This window comes from Andrena cerasifolii, chromosome 9 (genome assembly GCF_050908995.1).
Source record: "Andrena cerasifolii isolate SP2316 chromosome 9, iyAndCera1_principal, whole genome shotgun sequence".
Lineage (NCBI taxonomy): Eukaryota > Metazoa > Arthropoda > Insecta > Hymenoptera > Andrenidae > Andrena > Andrena cerasifolii.
Window position 1 is genome coordinate 3,062,751 of NC_135126.1, and position 18,469 is coordinate 3,081,219.

Sequence of the window (18,469 nt, forward strand, 5' to 3'; positions counted from 1 at the left end):
ATCGTGCAGAAATTGAGAGGCATCTCGCGGTCGGCGAACATAATAACTGATGTTAAACCCACCCAAATTTTGCGAAAACTACTTGCAACTACTTACGTTGGTTTTAAAAATCTGGTCCTGACCTTAACCTCCAAAGACAATGAATAGATTTGAATACGTCGAATCTCAATTACACGCAAATGAAAATTATATAAGGCGTGATATTGGCGTACGTTTATATGATGGCGATGTCAAGGTACACGTGTATAATAATTATGACATTTAAACAGAATAAAACCTTACCTCTAATTTGTTGACAGACAAACTTCGAGGGTGGTGAGTTAGTACTTACAAGTCATAGAATTCTCTGGGGGCAGCCCGGCGATATATCGCGCGGTCACACATGCCTGTCGTTGTTCCTTCATCATGTTATTTTCTTTGAAGAGGAAGTTCTCGGTCCATTTTCTTTTGGACGTAGCAAGAAAGTTGTTGTACATCTTTCTGAAGCTAGAATGGGTATACCTTTATTACAACATATGCTTCTATATCGAGGCATTACCACGAAGTTTCAATAAAATATTTCATCCTTATAGATAAGAAACCTGGCCCATCAGATAATAGCATATACAGTTACATAAAATTATCATTCAAAGAAGGTTTAGATCCAAATTTCATTGTACATTTATCGGACACTATTGTAAGGCGGACTTGGGAGCTCGCACCCATCGTGCCTATTAATTACCCTGATTCTAATACGCAACATAGCGGAGACAATGCCAAACCGCTTCCACGAATAAAAACGCGAACTGGCATCATAGGCATTGAAAGAAGTCTCCAGGAGCAACAGAAAGCAACAGATGAAAGTATATCGATGGCATTTCAGGATCTTAAGAAGCTCATGGGAATGGCCAAAGACATGGTTTCCATTTCGAAAACCATCTCAGCGAAAATACGGGTGACTCTCAACAGTTACTTTATAAAATTGGCATTCATAATCAAAGACCATTGCAGGAGAGGCAAGGGGACATCACGGAGGACGAGACAGTCAGATTTAAATCCTACTTAATGAGTCTCGGCATTGACGACCCCGTCACACGAGACGCGTACAAAAGCAGTAATGAATATTTCAAGCAATTGGCAAAACAGCTGGCGGATATTCTAGAAGAACCGATTAATGTTAATACTAATAGATGTTAATTGTTAATTAATATCTGATAGATAATATATAAGATAACTTAGCAAATTTTCTTTTACAGGAAGTCGGGGGGATGATGACATTAACGGACGTTTATTGTCGCGTGAACAGAGCTAGAGGCTTAGAGCTTCTGTCGCCAGAAGACTTATTAAATGCCAGTAGGCAATTAGCATCTTTGGGTTTGCCTATAGTATTAAGAGTTTTTGATAGTGGAGTTATGGTTCTCCAAAGTCGATCTCATGATGATAATGCTATAGCTGACGCGATAGCTGACTTGGTATGCAAACACGTAGAATTTGGAAAGATTTTATATAAAATTTAATTCTACCATTCCATTGCAGATAAAAGAGAAAGCATCGCTAACGGCAGAAGAACTCGCACAATCAGAAGGTATATCAGTCCTTTTGGCCCGCGAAAGATTATTAGTTACGGAGAAAAGAGGAAAGGCATGTAGAGATGACACAATTGAAGCACTAAGGTTCTACCCCAATTTATTTTTGGAAAGAGATGATTAACACCAACTTTCTTACTGACACTTTCAACAGCTATATTTTATCCACAATATGAAACTCGTTATTGAAACTATATATTTTTGTGCCGTATAATATATATATATATGAAACGCGATAAAACTTCAATTTGTCAAAAAGTAGAGGTAATCCATTGATTCGAAAGCAAAAAACTCCGTCATCCTTATTTCGAAATTAATATCTCTTCTAATTTCCGATATTTTTAATAAATAAGAGGGATAAGAACATTCATACATCATGAGTGTATGTAAGTACATAGGGCGAATTCCACTTACGCCCAAATCGCCTTTTTTTCGCGATTTTTCCGTCTTTGTAATAAAATGAATATCATAAATTATAAGTTCCTGTTTTCGAGTCGTAATTTATAGTTAAAAACCTGTATTTTCCGACAATGGCTCTTTCACAGAATTCTCTTCCATATTTCAAGAGATTTTCATAAATTTTGGAATGTTAACCACGGGCGAGTTGTGCGTGAGTGGAATTCACCCATAATGATCGGTAATTTGAAACTATCAGTGTGTCATTGTTAGACATCCTAAACACATAAATATCTTCTATGTATATATAGTAAGTAAATAAATATTTTATATGTTACACGTGCTGTTATAATTAATTCGCAAAGTAAATACCACCCCCAATGCGCTGCGAAAACAACTAGAGAATTATAGAGACATGCAGTTTTCGAATTGTAGAAGTTGGTAGTACGTACCGCGCTACATCACAGGAAGGTGACAACGCCGGAGTGCATTGTAAAAGTTAGTGAAAACGCTGTTGTTTTCAACAATTCTGTTGTTCGTTTAACCCGAAAATGGAACAGAGCCGCAGTGACTGAAAGAGTACTGTTCTAGTTTAAGGCTAGAATGAAAATACTTTTTACCGTGGAATCGGGAGAAGCAGCCTCCGCAACGGTCGTGTACACAGTAGCATAATTTAGAGAATTACTTCTAACGCGAAGCCTCTTCGAGTCACGAACGATATTAGAACTGATAATACTTGTTCCTTATTATCTTTGTTTATTACACGTTAAAAGGAAAATAAAGCTTTCCTAGCCTTGCTTGCAAAATGGCTTTACCTCCAAACTACAAGCAAGTAGCAATGGCTACATCAAACATTGTTGCATCTAATCGTAAGCATTCTTAAGGTTCACTACGTATAATTCTACTTCATATATTCCTTAGCAAATAAATGTTTCGAAAACATCCATTATCTTTTAGAACGTCTCAGGGCATCCGGCGGAAGTAGTAACAGCTCGAGTGTTAGCGTAAGTAGATCCTCTATCTAAACATGATGTAATCGTATCTACAATGTAAAACTACTGTTTATGGTAATCTGTAGAAGGATGCACAAACCCCGTTTATACAAACGCCGCACAGCCATCCGGGATTTACACCGCAGAAGGTTGGAAAGAACACAAACGTATGTATTCTCTTTCGGTTATATGTGTTTCATGCATTGAAATTGAAATGAGTATATCAGTTTTATGAACCTGGTTAAACTGACTTTCACGTTGTTCGGATAGGCTGATTCTCGTCTGCCTAAACCACCTAAGCCGCCAGAGAAACCGCTTATGCCTTACATGAGATATAGTAGAAAAGTGTGGGATCAAGTGAAAGCTCAGAATCCAGAGTTAAAGCTATGGGAAATAGGAAAAATTATCGGTCAAATGTGGAGAGATTTGCCGGAAGAGGACAAAACGGAGTTTATCGAAGAATATGAGGCAGAAAAAGTACGCGTCGAAGTATTACTTTCGTACAGTATTATGAAAATGAATAATAAGTACTAACAGTGTTTTTGCATCGTTAGGTTGAATATGAAAAGAGTTTAAAAACTTACCACAATTCGCCTGCGTACCTAGCTTATATCGCAGCTAAGAATAGAGGAAAATCTGGTAAACGTTAGATATCGCTAAATCTTACATAAACATATTCAATTCCAGATAGAATTCAGCAATATTCTAATTTTTGCTTTGTGTAGCATTATGTGCGGCGCAACAGAATAGTGATGATCGAGAGAGCCACGAACGTTCATCGGGCAGTACTAAAGGGCAAGCTGCACAAGATAGGAGGATAGACATTTTGCCGGCAGAAGATGATGACGGTATGTACGCACACTACACAATTAACCCCTTGGCTTACCGTTTAAATTCTGACCGCCGGCACCAAATCAGCACAGCGGTGAGCCACGCGGCGAGCCATTTCACGGTTCGGCTCAGCGTCCGAAGTTGTCAACCACACACGTCTTAGCCCCGTTAAGCCGCGCATTCACCTGTGTATTCGCCCTGAATGTGCATTCGGCGCGCACCGATTTTTTGCTCGTTCGGTGTTCGGCGCGTATTCGGGCCAATCCGCTTGCTGGTGGTCCATCAAAGCGTGCATTCAGGTCCGAACAATACCATGAAATAGACGCCGCAAATTTCACTCAACCCCGAACGCGCACTGAGCTCCGAACGAGCAAAAAATCGGTGTGCGCCGAATGCACATTCGGGGCGAATGCACAGGTGAATACGCAGTTGCAACAAAGTAAATACATGTGTATGCGGTCAGGAATAACTGAGATGAAAAGAAATCGGCGACAAGTTGAGTCGTAGTATCTACTAACCACGAGCCTGACCCTTGGTGTTTACGTTTCGCCCGATCAACGTACCACGAGTCTCACCCGTGCTTTCCATCTTTGGCCCGATCGAGATACCACGAGTCTCACTCGATGTTGTAAGCCAAGGGGTTAAGCACATAAAAATTTCGTTTATATACATTTATTATTTTACAGATCAAGATGATGGGTATTCCGTGAAACACGTTGCGTACTCCCGGTACACTCGAAATCATCGTCTGATTAATGAGATTTTCAGTGATACTGTAGTTCCTGATGTTCGCTCTGTTGTCACTACCCAAAGAATGCAAGTTTTACGCCGTCAAGTACAGTCCTTAACTATGCATCAGGTATAACGACTACAACACATAGTAGTTTTGAAACAAATATAACGCGATGAATGTGGGTATTAAATTTTTAAATGTTTACAGAAAAAACTTGAAGCAGAGCTTCAACAAATAGAAGAAAAATTTGAAGCAAAAAAACGCAAATTCATCGAGACAAGCGAAATATTTCAAGAAGAATTGAAGAAAGTAAGTTATCTGTTTGTTAAACTGTATAGTGGAATATAAAAGAAGTTCTTTTCAGCACTGTAAACCAGCAGTAGACGAAGAAACTTTTAATAAAATGGTGGAACGCCAGTATGAAGCTCTTAGACGAGATAGATTAAAAGGGACAGAAGAAAATCGTTCGGATGGACCTGCATCGAGTGAATCAACTCCGAATTCTACACCTACTCCGACTCCAGCTCCTGTTAATGACGAAACACCATCTGATGTAAGTACTGTTTATGTCATTTTAATTGTAACAATGATACAATACGCTTTTTCGTAGGTCCCTGATAACGATGCAATAGAGAAGAAACCGAATGTATCTGAGAAACTTAACACTGAAATAAAGAAGGAAGCATCGCCACCATATACTGAAAGTAAACTTGAACCTCCACCGGTTCAAGCAAATTCTAATCAACATGCATCCAATTCCGGGATGTATTGCGGGGCTGTTAGTCCAATACAACAACAAACACCGCCGCCGCCATTGCAGCAACAACAGCCACAGCAGCAGCAACCGCCTCAACAACCACAACCGCAACAACAGCCACCGCCAGCTCAACATCAGCAATCACAGCCACCTCAACAGCATCAACAACCACCGCCAACTCAACATCAACAACCACCGCCACAACCGCATCAACAGCATCCGCAACAATCAGCAAATCAACAATCACAACCTCCCTCTTTGCAACCTCAGCAGCCTACTACAACAACAGCAGCAACTGCTATTATAAATACAAGTGCACCAACAAGTGTGAACGCAACTGCAAATGCACCACCGACTATGCCTCCCGTTTCTTCGCCAGCTCCTCCTATACAGCATAGTCCTCATCAGCAGGGAATGTTAGCTAATCATTCGATGCCGCCTCATCAAGGAACGCAAGGAACCCAGGGAACTCAGGTGCTTCCGCCTCACGGGCCGGTTTCTAATCCACACACTCCCCAAATGATTCCACCAAATCAAGGCTACAGCCAACAGTATCAACCAGGACCAACCCAACAAGCCCAAAATGTTCCATTAGCTCCAAGACCTCCACACCCGTCTTACACTTATTCTCAGCAGCAATCCTATCATCAACCATATCCTCAATACGCACACCCATATTATCAACCGTATTCGCAGTATTCGCCTCACACCATGGGTCGCCCTCATGCCCATGGCCCTCACAGTCCGCACAGCCCTCATTATCATCCACAGTCTCCTCACGCTATTGGGGAGAATAATACCACTAATAACAGTGTACCCGGTTCAAGCACCGCTTCCGCACCAACTTCCGATGCCAGTAATTCATCTTATTCTCCAGCATCGGGACATTGCGAAAACGAACGTTCCGTTCCGTCAGAGAATCAAGAGGGCCAAGTAGATATTAAATCAGGATCTGGTTAATTATTTTTTATAATTACATATAACTATTTATAGAATTCCCTTGGACTTTATGTAAACCGTAGAACTACATTTGAATATTGATCCATTTAAACAATTATAATAAAGTTGTCACACTCGTTCAATTTGTACAATAAAAATGCATTGTTAATCTTTTTTTTATTTTTAGCAGCGAAACGGTCGATAGAACGGTCGTTTCACAGCATGACATTACTTTTATAAAATGCCGCAGAATGCATTTGTACAAGATGTTCGTGTATAATTAAACATTGGACATTGAATGTACATCAGTCTTTTACTTCACAGGTTTCATTTGCCAAAGCCCGTCGTTCAAGTAATGACAATTCTCTATACCTACTCCTTTGTTCACTTTAGCTCTGCAAATTATATTATTATAATACACCAGCCGCCTTTTAAATACTTTTTCATTTTAAATCTGCCTCGTTTTTACTTACATATCTTCCGTCGACAATGTGGTGGTACCGACAGCTAACGCATGTCGCTTACCCTCTGCCATAACAGCCTACGTATCTCGAGTTAAGTACGTAATAGCCTTGCGGAACTTTCAAATCGATAATTAGTTGGGTGGCTCTTATTTTTGACTTATTATTTTCTTTGGGGCACCCTTCAGAATAGTTCCAAATAATTAATAAAAAAAAAGCTCGCGAAGTCGATTTTATATAATAATCTCCAAGTTATTGATTAAATAAAAAAAGCATCTTTTATGTTCTATTACTTTTTCTCATGCGACAAACGGTTTTCGAAAAAAGTCCGAAAAACTAAATAAAAAAAACAAATTTTAAAAGTTTAAATGCTTCTAGAACACTTTTTATTTATGAAGGCGAACAAAAAAACTGGAATTTTTATTTTCGAGGACTATTTTTTAAACCTTTAAGGGGGAGGCATATACCGAAATATGTGAAAAAGATAAAAAAAAAAATTCTTAGAGTAAATAAGAGCCTGCCTAATAATTAGCGTATAAAATTTAAATTAGCTTTACGAAGGATACAACAACGGTTGCTTTTTCTACAGATGTCATCTTCGCACCTTTTGATGTTAAACCCGGACACATAATGTTCGCTCCACTAAGAACGAACCGGATAGCACCTTTGTCGACTTGTTGCATTGGTAAAAAAAATGGGTCTGAAATTTATTTAATATGTAAAAGGAGAATAAATTTATAAAGAGCACGAATTCTTGTTCGTATTTGATACTACGTGGACATGGTATAAGAAAACAGATCGTGGCTTACATTTATGTAGTAATCTTAAGGTAGGCATCCAAGGACCTTCGCGTTGGCGGAAAAACAAAAGGTCTCCTGCCGCGTTTACTATGATTTCTATGTGATCGTGGCTAGCATGTAAAAGTAAATAGAGATCGATTAATTTATTTGCGAATTCAGCATAAATTATAACAATGACTTACCATTTTACAATTCGAAAGGAATCCTTTTTCGGAATGATAGTGTCCACGTGACTCTCTAAATGAGGATAAAGATCTATGATCTTTGAACGAATTCCTTTCTGAACTGATGACTTTAATTGCTGTGTACCAGAAACACTGTCTTTTTCGTCGAATCTAAGAATGTGTTAAATAAAATCTGGGTTTATTATTGTGTGAAGGTTATGCTGCTTTAACGAACATAATGATGCACGTACTTTTTAAACATCTTCCCCTTTTTTTTATCAAACAATGTTACACGTTAGAGAATTTTTAATACTTAAACGATACATTCAATTATACAATTCTTGACTTAAATGCTGATTCTCGTAAAAATTCGATGCCAGCCGGTGTACACTTCTTATAGTTATTATACTATAGTATCATATAATATATATAGATCAATACCCAACTTGTGCGGGTTGCATGCATGCAAGGGGTACTTCAGCTTCCAATAGAATAACGCGTGAGGGCGTAAATATTCTTGAACAAAAAACTTTAATATTAATACTAATATATAATCTAAATAATAAAAGGAATTTTAATTCTCAGATATATCTATATAGTATTTTAAAATGTATGAATAGAGAAATTAGAGAATAATTAGCAAAAGTCGTCTATAGATAAGTAAAGTGGACTATCTTATACTATAAAGCAGAAAGTGTTTCGTATGTTGTGTGTTTGTCTGTCGCCTAAAAACTTTCGAACGGTAAACTCGGGGGTCACGAAATGTACCGGTTCATTATGGCTAATCCAGATATATGTGACAATTTTCACAAAAAAAAATACTAAAAAAATTGTTTTCTTTTATAAGATCAGAATCTAAATTTTGGGCGAAGCTGAGTACTGAAGCTAGTAGACAGATAAAATAATATGAAGAAGAAAAAGATACGTAATGAGGAAGAATATATCAGGAATCAGAATATAATGTACAATAAAGATGTCATTCTCTGTGCATAAGAAACGACAACGAAATATTTATATATTTTAATTTTGATGCTGGAGCCATTCATTTTACATTTGTTCAGTACATATGTCCATAGATGATTTCGTAATTCCCGTCTTTAACTTTTGAATTTCGTCTCCATAATCACCTGAAGATGAGATATGGCGGGTATTCTCACTAACAATCAATTCGGTAAACACCGAAATGGTTGTTTAGTTTCCTTCTTGGTGAGTTTGTATTATCTACTTAAATCTTGTTACTGTGTATTCCTGTTTCTTTTATTCAATTCTTCCTATTCCATTCAATGTTTTTTATCATGTTGGTTTATTATATACGTGTAACTGTTGCGACAAGTGAAACATCAAAATATAAATAATAATACATATGGTTTATTATGAATTGATCTAACATTCCCTTAGAAAAGATCTTATTTCTGTTTTAATTTCAAGAATTATCTGATTGTAATATTGTTACATCCGCAAAGTTGGCCAAAATAATCCTGGACGCGTTCGTTCCTGAGTTTTTGGTAGGACCACTTTACGTAGCCGTAATTGTGTATTCGCGTCAGTAAAATAGTACAAGATATTGTTTACATTGCTTTATTGTGCAGCGCTAAAGTTTTATATAATTTTTATCACATGTTTCTGTTATTTTCGAAGAAATAGCGCGAGTCAAATTTTGTAAGGTTATGTTGATGTTTGGAATGCAATATGTACACTGAGCCACGAAAGTATTCGAACGCTCGCTATTAAAACTGTAAGTAATAAAACTATACATGTTAGGCTTAAGTTCTAAAAGTAATGTTGTAACTACTATAAGACCAAAGTATCGAGTATATATATATCAAATTTGAAATGAATCGGATAATATTTGTAGAAGCTATGAAACATTTATTGCAAAGATGTAATGAAACAGGGTCACAAATGTATTCAAATGGCATTAATTATACGCACCTTATTTTATATTATTACCTTATATTATTACCTTATATTTATATTATTATTTTATATATTACCTTTGGCTCCCCCCAATTACGCTTTTGAGACGTCGCATGCTGTGCACTAGTTTCTCAGATATTTCAGATTCGATAGAATTTCATATTTCTAAAATCTTTTGTTTTGGTACGTCTTTCAAAGTTGTGTTGTAATTTTTTAATCTCCTGTCGATTTCTGCCTATGAATATTCGATGTGGTTAATGTCCAGACTTTATGGGAGTGTATGTAACCCATGTCGTGTATTATACATTATACAATAACCATTCTTGCATAATTTCGACCATATGCTTGGGGTCATTGTCTTGCTGGAAATAAAAATTTTCCAATAATCCCAATTTGATATCACTTTCTTCTAAATTATTTTTTAAAATATATATAAATGCATGTTTATCTAAAGTGCCATCTATAAAAACAAGATTTCCAGTGCTGTTTGCAACCCCACAGCACCACGGAACCACCGCATTATTTTACAGTAGGACGTACATTTTTAGTATTAATTTCTGAGTTGGGTTTTCTCCAGACATAACGATCTCCATCTGAACCAAATATAATTTTAATACATTTTTAATATATTTGGTTCGAATGGAGGTCGATATGTCTGGAGAAAATCAAACTCAGTAATGAATACTAAAAATTTAAGTCCTACTGTAAAATAATGCGGTGGTTGCGTGATGTTGTGGAGCTACAAACAGCACTGGAAATCTTGTTTTTATAGATGGCACTTTAGATAAACATGCATTTTTATATATTTTAAAAAATAATTTAGAAGAAAGTGATATCAAATTGGGATTATTGGAAAATTTGTATTTCCAGCAAGACAATGACCCCAAGCATATGGCTGGAATTATGCAAGAATGGTTATTGTATAATGTATAATACACCACATGGGTTACATACACCCCCACAAAGTCTGGACATTAACCACATCGAATATTTGTAGGCGGATATCGACAGGAGATTAAAAAATTACAACACAACTTTGAAAGACGTACTAAAACAAAAGATTTTAGAAATTTGGAATTCTATCGAATCTGAAATATCTGAGAAACTAGTGCACAGCATGCAACGTCTTAAAAGCATAATTGGAGCCAAAGGTAATATATAAAATAATAATATAAATACGGTGCATATAATTAATGCTGTTTGAATACTTTTCTGACCCTGTTTCATTACATCTTTGCAATAAATGTTTCATAGCTTCTACAAATATTATCCGATTCATTTCAAATTTGATATATATAATCTCGATACTTGTGTCTTATAGGGGTTACAACATTACTTTTAGAACTTAAGCCTAACATGTATATTTTTATTGATTACTGTTTTAATAGCGAGCGTTCGAATACTTCCGTGGCTCACTGCAAATTGTTGTTATGAAATGTTAATAACATTAAGACTTAACACAGGTAATAGGGCCAGCAGAATTATGTCTCAAGATTTCTGAGGGATTACATGAAAGCGCAAAGAAAAGGAAATGGCATATTGTAGTGCATCTGAGCGAATTCGTCACCGAAGTTGCAAAGATCAATTTAAATGTTAGTGCGGATTTCATTATTTTTGTGTTTGATTGGAGAACCACGCAGTCTCTGTCCGAAGTAAGTACTCAATTTTCTTTAATTAATTTTAAGAACAGCAATCGATTCACGCTAACACAAAATTCAATTATTGTTTAAGGTAGAAGCCAACATAAATCTTATAGATGAACATTACGTAACTTCTGGTGCTGTGTGTCTAATAAACTGCACGGGAATCTCAAATATTATGGGATTGACCTCCCATAAATCGACGAACATAAGAGACAAATATAATATTCGATTTCTATCTGCCAATGTTTTTGTAAGTTCATATAATGTTCTTCTATATTAACTTATTATAAGTGTGGTATAATATATTTCACAGTTACATAAAATTTAATATTACTTTCAGAAATCGGAAGTTTGTATTCAATTGGGTGGTAGAATATTGAACTTAACGGAAGCTGTATTGGGTATAACAAGTGGGATCCCTAGTATTACGTTTTCAACATAGAATTTTCAATTCTCGCCTCTCGTATTAAAATGAAAAAGGCAAATAGCAAGGGTCAAACGTATGCCTCTAGTCAAGAGGACAGCGAAAACGACAGCGACGAAACTGAATGTAGTATTGGCAGTAATTCTACGGCTGGTACTCACCGTAGCGACACACCTACGCGCAGTGCTCGTTACAGAAGAAAAGGTCGGCGTAGAAGTAAGACTGCCAAGTATAAACCGTGCATCGACAAGCCTCTTTACAAATATTGCTGTAGCGTTAAAGAGGACCACGGGCAACCGTTGTTTGGAGTGCAATTTAATCATCACTTGAAAGAAGGCGAGCCATTAATATTTGCGTCTGTAGGAAGCAACAGAGTGAGCATTTATGAATGCCCGGAGGGAGGTAATATTAGATTGCGCCAATGTTACGCGGATCCCGATCCAGAGGAAAACTTTTATACGTGTACTTGGACTTACGATGACTCTGGGAAACCTTTACTGGCGGTGGCAGGGTCGCGCGGCGTTGTAAGAGTTATTAGCCCCGTAACTATGACCTGCATCAAACACTATATTGGACATGGTCACGCGATAAACGAACTGAAAGTTCATCCTAAAGATCCAAATATATTGCTCTCAGCGTCGAAAGACCATGCTCTCAGACTATGGAATATAAAAACCGATGTGTGCATAGCAATTTTTGGCGGCGTCGAAGGTCACAGAGACGAGGTGTTAAGCGCAGATTTCGATATGAAAGGGGAACGCATCATTTCGTGCGGTATGGATCATGCTTTGAAGCTGTGGTCATTGGACAAGCCAGACATGCAAGAAGCGATTAAACAATCTTACTACTGTAATCCCAGCCGTAGCGGAAGACCTTTCGATTCGATACTTCAGCATTTTCCAGACTTTACTACGCGCGATGTTCATCGTAATTACGTTGATTGTGTGAAGTGGTACGGAGATTTCATTTTAAGTAAATCTTGCGAAAATTGCATCGTATGTTGGAAACCGGGGCGCCTTGAAGATTCTCAGCTGCGCAACGGAGAGACGAGCGCCACTGTTTTGCATCGGTTTGAATTTAAAGAATGTGATATATGGTTCATACGATTTTCAATGGACTTTTGGCAACGCACGATAGCTTTAGGCAATCAAGTGGGCAGGACGTACGTATGGGATTTAGAAGTCGATGAACCTGGTCAGGCACGATGTTATTCGCTTCAGCATCCTAGATGCACCGCGCCCATACGCCAGACTAGTTTAAGTAGAGACGGCTCAGTTTTATTATGTGTGTGTGACGATGCCACTGTATGGAGATGGAATCGTGAACATTAATGTTTGTGTAATATATAAAATAGTGCCTTTATATTTTATAGAATGTGCTGTATTACATACTTACTCACTGCCTTCTAAAATGCAGAATCATCAAGTAAAATGAATAGTAGATTATAAATTTGACATAAAGTAATTGTAGTATACTTTTATTCATAGATAATTTATGAAGACACATTAAAATTTGAACATTTAAACGCATTGTTACTAGCGTACTGTAGTAATATTCTGCAAAAGAATGATATTCATTTTTGTATATGACATTGAAAAGCAAGGCTAAACGTAAGCATATCTATATTATATGGATAGTTCTAACTATAGGAATATTGTATATTTCTATTTCATCATAATTATACAGTATAATATTTTTCGAATTTGTATAATAATAATTCCACGAAATAAAATTTATTCTGTACAATGTACAAGTAATAACATTAAATGGTTAGATAGCAATGTTATACTCGAAAAGAAATTTATTACGTTACATCTGAACTTTGACAAGAAATTTATCGTTAGTAACTTCTATACATTAAGTCTAACGTCTTTCATGCAAAGCGGAGTCAAATAGGCTCAATTTTGAGCGTAAATACGACTACGGGCGGTATTATCAGTTTCCCCCCTAGCCAGAAGTATATTCTTCAAAATAAGAAAAGTTTCAGTCTAATCGGATAATAACTTTTGGAGATACAGGTCCCACCGATTTGGATCAATTTTTTGACGCCTTGACTTTAACGACTCCTCAGAGCAATGATTAATCATAAAACAAAAAATATATTTCTATAATTTAAGACATTCTTAATACAATGCAAAAAGTCCTATTAAATTATACATAGTAGTTTTCCTTTAATTAATTCCTAAAGATCACCTATTTTTTGGGGCTCTAAACCGGAAGGTCCCCTTACGACTAAGATCGTCTTAAGCATGCGGCATCCTCTACTAGTCTAGTAGATTAGTAAAGGATGTCGGATGCTTAAGACGATCTTAGTCTTAAACAACGACTGATAATACCGCCCTAGGACTTGCAGATCGGAGAGTTGAAATGAGCTATGTAGTCGAGTATGGTTTCAAAGCGTTTATTTAATTTGTTATAACCAACACAGATCTATGATATGAAATGTAGCTTACATAATGTTTCCAAATAATCCTGAATACATTCTTTGAAACCATATTCGACTAGCTCATTTGAACTCTCCGATCTGCAAGTCATAGTCGTATGTACGCTCAAAACTGATAGCTCAATCAAAATTGAGCCTATTTAATTTTTTTTTGTGGAATATCTCGAAAACTTCATCGGCTTCATCATTTGTTTTGTTTTCGACCGTCGCGATGAATTTATGGAAACAGTAGATAAGCGGTGGTCCCCATGCTGATGCATACGCTGCCACAGACGCGTAATACACACGTAAGTACAATTCATTGAGTAGCAGGAGTTCTTCGCGAATATCTCGGAAACTAGTGCCGAGCGGCGATTATATGTATAGGGGAAAGTTGTTCAAAATGTCGAGTTTTACAACATATTTAAATTTCATCAAAGTCGGTGAAGTGTACCTGCTTTTATGCACGATTACCAATTTTAGTTTAAACCACTGCAATATATTGTTTATTCCCGACGGGGAGCGTCGAGCGCATTATGTATTGTGCAATAAGCGAATTGGACTCCATGCTGTTTACGAATATGCAAACACGGTTACTGTACGGCACGTAGTTTCAATGATACAATGATTTCAATTGGAACATATTTTCGTCACCGGCGGTCAGCCATAAGTTACCCCATACTTTATCCGACTTGTTAAACGTAGTCTTACGTAAAAACATTTTGCAATTTTTCTTTGTTATAATTTGGACTAAGTGCTTCTATAAGGAATAAAAGTTTCATGCTTTAGACATCAAATGATCAATTAATAAAGTATTTACTACAAGCCGTACATTGACCTCGCAATAACCCACAAATGTATTAATCAGTAATTTGTTCTGCTTATCTCACGATTTGTTATTTTCCAAACTACCTATAATAATCCTATAATAAAAATATCTTGCAAGGAATAACAGTCGCGTGAAATTGAAATACTTACTCGCAATCGTGTAGTAATGTCCATAAACAAAAATCATTATGTAATTTCCTTTTTATACAAAGTACAGAAATTATTGAAAAATTGAATGCTTGTACATATCAAATACAATGTTTCCAAAGAAGATTTAATAAATAAGCACCAAAGAATGATTTAAATGTAAGTGTGACACGTGTTATAAAGAAGGGATTTTGATTTTATGCATAATTGTTTAACAATGGATTAACAACAACTGCGCTTCTCTTTGCTTCTTTGTCTTCTTTATCTTCGCCGGCTGGTCGTTGTACATCGTGCTGTCCCCTGATTCTGATATTATGCTTCTCCTTGAATTCATTTATTAATACTCCCTTTTTCGTCAACTGATCATTCAGGGCATCTATGACCTTAATCAGCTGCAAAACATGAGATATATTTCTTTAATGTTCCATGCTTACAATAAAGTTTTATTTATGTTAAAGTGACCAGCTATTTTCTGTTCCAATGCGGGACAAGCAAGCAGTTAACAGATCCGTGAGGAGATCTTTTCCGTAGTTCATTAAAGCATTTACAATATATTTAAAAATACATACTTGTGATTATAAAGTGATACATTGAAACGAAATTAAAAATGTTTCTTTTTTCACAACAAAAAAAGTAGAGGAAACAGTGACTTTATGCCACTGCGAAAATGTAAATGGTTACGTGTCCAATCCGGGACACTTTGCGGGATACTTTTTAATGCGGGACAAAGGGCTGAAATGCAGGACGTCTGGTCACTTTAATTTATGCTTATATCGTTAAGAGAAAGAAAGAGCGAATTAACCTGTTCTTTGTTCGTGACCAATGCAGGCATTACATCTTGTACTGTAAGCTCGCACAAAACACCTCCAGTCATTTTAAAGCATTTTCTTTTCGGGTCTACATTCTTTAAAGTGTCAATTACAATCCTAAAACATCAAATTTGTGTATTTTCGTGAAATGCGCCACTTAACGCTATATTTGTTTTAAAAGACTAGTACGCTTTGTAGTTGGTTTTCGTAAAAATTTCTTGGTAATTTCATTCGATCGGAGTTCATTTACCGTTCAAAAGTTATTTAATATATATCAGTGGGACTAAAAATGCACGAAACAGAAACGTTTAAAATAGGTTAGGAAAGTCATACTTGTGCTCATTCAATTCCATTTCCATTTCTGACAGTTTATTAGCCATTGCTCTTTGCTCATTGCGAAGTATTTGAAATTCTGACAGTATTCCTGCATTAGATTTCGCAGCTTCAGCCGCCTTTCCCGATTTTTTATTGCTTGCCATGTTAGGAGCTTTGCATTACTTTCTTCCACATACGCGCGATTCACACCAACGATTCAACGATCCACCATTCACCTCACGTCACGCGTGACGCTGTTCCCACTGGTTCCCACTTTAGATCGATTTATATAGAATATGGAACTCAAGCTGGATACGATTAGCAGAAATCTCTGGATATACAATATTTCATATTATGCCATTTGCGATCATTTTAATTTATATGCTTATATATTTCAAATATGCTTTTGTCTAATAAAAACTAACAGCATCCTGCGATTAATTAATGTTACCCTAATAGTTGCCAACTATGAATACCGGCTTATATCTTCATCTCTTTCACTGGAACTATTTATATGGAAAGAGATACAAATTTGTTTATTAATTTACGTTTCTGCATTGAAAGGCCCTAAACCAGAGATGCAATCTTTATAGATTAGAGACTCGTTCATGATCACATCGACCATAATAATTATCATTTTATTGCTTAAAATCTTAAAACAATGTTTTTCAAATTTGTTTACTTCATGGAACAAGAAACGTTATAATCACCTAGCGGTGATATTGTGAATTAAAGCGACCCGCCCGTTCCGTGTTCACCACCTCTCACCCTAAAGGCCACCTCCTCGCACTATGCACCCCTGCTACCCCATAGCGCCGAAGCATCAGGGGCACATAACGAAAATAGGTGGTAGAATTTTATCCTTGTTGCACATGCCACCTCTGTGTCTCACACTTCGTCAAGGACAACCTCCAGCATTATTTTGTGTTCCGGTTAACGCGACAGTTTTTTCCTACTTCTATCAGGAACACATAAAGCGGAGTTAGTCGCATCATATACCTTTGAAATGCAATGTAAATAGAAATAGTAAGCCACTTTCAGAGTTTATAACTAATTCCTTTTTAAATAGATAAAATGTGTAAAACATCAATAATTCCCAATGCAACTGTAAAAGTGCATAAATTAGAGATATAAACGTAGTAATTTACCCACGAGTATAATAATTTATCCAAAAGTATATACATATAAAAGCTACCGGTAAATGTCATAGGATTATGTAATTTAGTGCAACGTTAAAAGTTTACAAATTATTTCTAGAAAATCCATAATTGATTAAAAAATTTGTCTGTATACTAACTGAAGCCGCCGTTGTAATTGTTCTACGCATATCCAACAATAATTGATAAATGTTACTTAATTATAAAATAACTGATTGCAAATATCGCTTGGGAAAGTAGTTAAGGGTCTAAACTTTAAGATTCAGCGGCAAAAGTACATAAATTATTTCTGGAAAATTCTTAATTAATTAAAAAAACTGAGTATTGCAAATAGCGTCGCATTAATTCTAACCCTGCTTGAGTACTGTTAGCATAACTATGTAATTATAAATAAAATAATGACAAGGATGATATAGGAAAATAGGCAAAGGGTCTATATTATGAGATGCAATTCTAAAAGTGCATAAATTCTTGCGAAATGGATAATTAATTAATTTTCCATGATCGTTGAATGCACTGGGAAAGGAGGTTATGTGCAAAAATATGCAAACTTGTTTATTTATTTATTTATTTGGAAGCTGAGATTGTAGGCCTCTTGTGGAGGTTCCACAAATCATTATACAACCATAATCGATAACAAAATTCTTTATTTATTACTTAAAAAGCCTTTCGAAAATTGTTCAGTTCTCGAACACTGAAATGCCAGCGACACGTAGCGGTGGAAGGTGTGAACTAAAATGGGCGCTAAAACATTCCCGCGTGCCAACTTGAGGATGAATTCGGCTCGCATAGCGTTGAAGAATTACTAATTAATTAATTACAAAGAACATCCCCACAGATAGCACATAGGAACGTAATCAAGGGTCTATATTTTGTGATTCAATGCACAAAGTACATCGATTAACTTTATACAAGCCATAATTCATTTGTTCTTCGTAATAGTTCATGTTCACTGTAAAAGTCATACAAACAATAGCATGTATTTATTTATTCATTTATTTGCAACCGGAAGTCCTACGTCTCTTATAGAAGCGCTGTTAATCGTTATGTACCCGTATTCAACAAAGAAATTGTTTCTTTAGTAGCGAACCCTAAGCCTAGAAAATAAAAAATTCATTTCTTTTGTGTATTTCATGTATTAGTGTAAACATACGGCTTACAGTCAAGGA

At 36.3% G+C, this 18,469-nt stretch overlaps 6 protein-coding genes across 7 annotated transcripts; 4 read left to right on the top strand and 2 right to left on the bottom strand.

Annotated features, from left to right (window-relative positions):
* Vps36 (vacuolar protein sorting 36) lies at positions 1 to 2,298 on the top strand. The gene is made up of 6 exons (XM_076819384.1): positions 1 to 235; positions 300 to 495; positions 573 to 934; positions 991 to 1,155; positions 1,236 to 1,451; positions 1,516 to 2,298. The coding sequence occupies exons 1-6, from the start codon at positions 140 to 142 to the stop codon at positions 1,687 to 1,689; spliced, it is 1,209 nt and encodes a 402-aa protein (XP_076675499.1). The 5' UTR covers positions 1 to 139; the 3' UTR covers positions 1,690 to 2,298.
* Positions 2,299 to 2,403: 105 nt separating this feature from the next.
* LOC143372817 (uncharacterized) lies at positions 2,404 to 6,516 on the top strand. Of its 2 annotated transcripts, none has more exons than XM_076819385.1 (10): positions 2,404 to 2,830; positions 2,919 to 2,965; positions 3,040 to 3,120; positions 3,224 to 3,430; positions 3,508 to 3,598; positions 3,679 to 3,801; positions 4,471 to 4,643; positions 4,725 to 4,826; positions 4,882 to 5,070; positions 5,128 to 6,516. In XM_076819385.1, exons 1-10 carry the CDS (start codon positions 2,767 to 2,769, stop codon positions 6,232 to 6,234), a joined length of 2,184 nt encoding a protein of 727 aa, XP_076675500.1. In that variant the 5' UTR covers positions 2,404 to 2,766; the 3' UTR covers positions 6,235 to 6,516. The 2 variants fall into 2 exon arrangements, with proteins under 2 accessions (XP_076675500.1, XP_076675501.1); XM_076819386.1 differs by having other exon boundaries at positions 3,508 to 3,592.
* On the bottom strand, positions 6,372 to 8,070 carry Mcts1 (malignant T-cell-amplified sequence 1 homolog). Its single transcript, XM_076819387.1, has 6 exons — positions 7,890 to 8,070; positions 7,657 to 7,809; positions 7,484 to 7,584; positions 7,241 to 7,374; positions 6,687 to 6,754; positions 6,372 to 6,608 (listed from the first exon to the last, which is right to left on the bottom strand). Exons 1-6 carry the CDS (start codon positions 7,898 to 7,900, stop codon positions 6,527 to 6,529), a joined length of 549 nt encoding a protein of 182 aa, XP_076675502.1. The 5' UTR covers positions 7,901 to 8,070; the 3' UTR covers positions 6,372 to 6,526.
* A 449-nt stretch (positions 8,071 to 8,519) lies between these two features.
* LOC143373502 (uncharacterized) lies at positions 8,520 to 11,679 on the top strand. Its single transcript, XM_076820834.1, has 4 exons — positions 8,520 to 8,844; positions 11,019 to 11,207; positions 11,287 to 11,448; positions 11,539 to 11,679. The coding sequence occupies exons 1-4, from the start codon at positions 8,779 to 8,781 to the stop codon at positions 11,638 to 11,640; spliced, it is 519 nt and encodes a 172-aa protein (XP_076676949.1). The 5' UTR covers positions 8,520 to 8,778; the 3' UTR covers positions 11,641 to 11,679.
* Positions 11,670 to 13,151, top strand: LOC143373495 (polycomb protein EED). The gene has a single exon (XM_076820824.1). It carries the CDS (start codon positions 11,670 to 11,672, stop codon positions 12,951 to 12,953), a length of 1,284 nt encoding a protein of 427 aa, XP_076676939.1. The 3' UTR covers positions 12,954 to 13,151.
* Positions 13,152 to 15,030: 1,879 nt separating this feature from the next.
* Positions 15,031 to 16,408, bottom strand: Pfdn2 (prefoldin 2). Its single transcript, XM_076820841.1, has 3 exons — positions 16,162 to 16,408; positions 15,822 to 15,945; positions 15,031 to 15,411 (listed from the first exon to the last, which is right to left on the bottom strand). Exons 1-3 carry the CDS (start codon positions 16,305 to 16,307, stop codon positions 15,217 to 15,219), a joined length of 465 nt encoding a protein of 154 aa, XP_076676956.1. The 5' UTR covers positions 16,308 to 16,408; the 3' UTR covers positions 15,031 to 15,216.
* Between the last annotated feature and the right edge of the window lie 2,061 nt (positions 16,409 to 18,469).

Bases quoted from the DNA above. Each gene is read 5' to 3' on its own strand.
- Vps36 (XM_076819384.1), top strand. From the start codon at position 140: ATGAATAGATTTGAATACGTCGAATCTCAATTACACGCAAATGAAAAT. The intron at 496-572 runs GTATACCTTTAT...TCATCCTTATAG, and splicing joins TCTTTCTGAAGCTAGAATGG to ATAAGAAACCTGGCCCATCA. The intron at 935-990 runs GTGACTCTCAAC...AGACCATTGCAG, and splicing joins CCATCTCAGCGAAAATACGG to GAGAGGCAAGGGGACATCAC.
- LOC143372817 (XM_076819385.1), top strand. From the start codon at position 2,767: ATGGCTTTACCTCCAAACTACAAGCAAGTAGCAATGGCTACATCAAAC. The intron at 2,966-3,039 runs GTAAGTAGATCC...GGTAATCTGTAG, and splicing joins GTAACAGCTCGAGTGTTAGC to AAGGATGCACAAACCCCGTT. The intron at 3,431-3,507 runs GTACGCGTCGAA...TTGCATCGTTAG, and splicing joins AAGAATATGAGGCAGAAAAA to GTTGAATATGAAAAGAGTTT.
- Mcts1 (XM_076819387.1), bottom strand. The intron at 7,585-7,656 runs GTAAGTCATTGT...TTTACATGCTAG, and splicing joins TCCTTTCGAATTGTAAAATG to CCACGATCACATAGAAATCA. The intron at 7,375-7,483 runs GTAAGCCACGAT...AATAAATTTCAG, and splicing joins CTTAAGATTACTACATAAAT to ACCCATTTTTTTTACCAATG.
- LOC143373502 (XM_076820834.1), top strand. From the start codon at position 8,779: ATGGCGGGTATTCTCACTAACAATCAATTCGGTAAACACCGAAATGGT. The intron at 8,845-11,018 runs GTGAGTTTGTAT...GACTTAACACAG, and splicing joins GTTGTTTAGTTTCCTTCTTG to GTAATAGGGCCAGCAGAATT. The intron at 11,449-11,538 runs GTAAGTTCATAT...TATTACTTTCAG, and splicing joins TTCTATCTGCCAATGTTTTT to AAATCGGAAGTTTGTATTCA.
- LOC143373495 (XM_076820824.1), top strand. From the start codon at position 11,670: ATGAAAAAGGCAAATAGCAAGGGTCAAACGTATGCCTCTAGTCAAGAG.
- Pfdn2 (XM_076820841.1), bottom strand. From the start codon at position 16,307: ATGGCAAGCAATAAAAAATCGGGAAAGGCGGCTGAAGCTGCGAAATCT. The intron at 15,946-16,161 runs GTATGACTTTCC...TTGATGTTTTAG, and splicing joins ATGGAATTGAATGAGCACAA to GATTGTAATTGACACTTTAA. The intron at 15,412-15,821 runs GTTAATTCGCTC...CATGTTTTGCAG, and splicing joins TGGTCACGAACAAAGAACAG to CTGATTAAGGTCATAGATGC.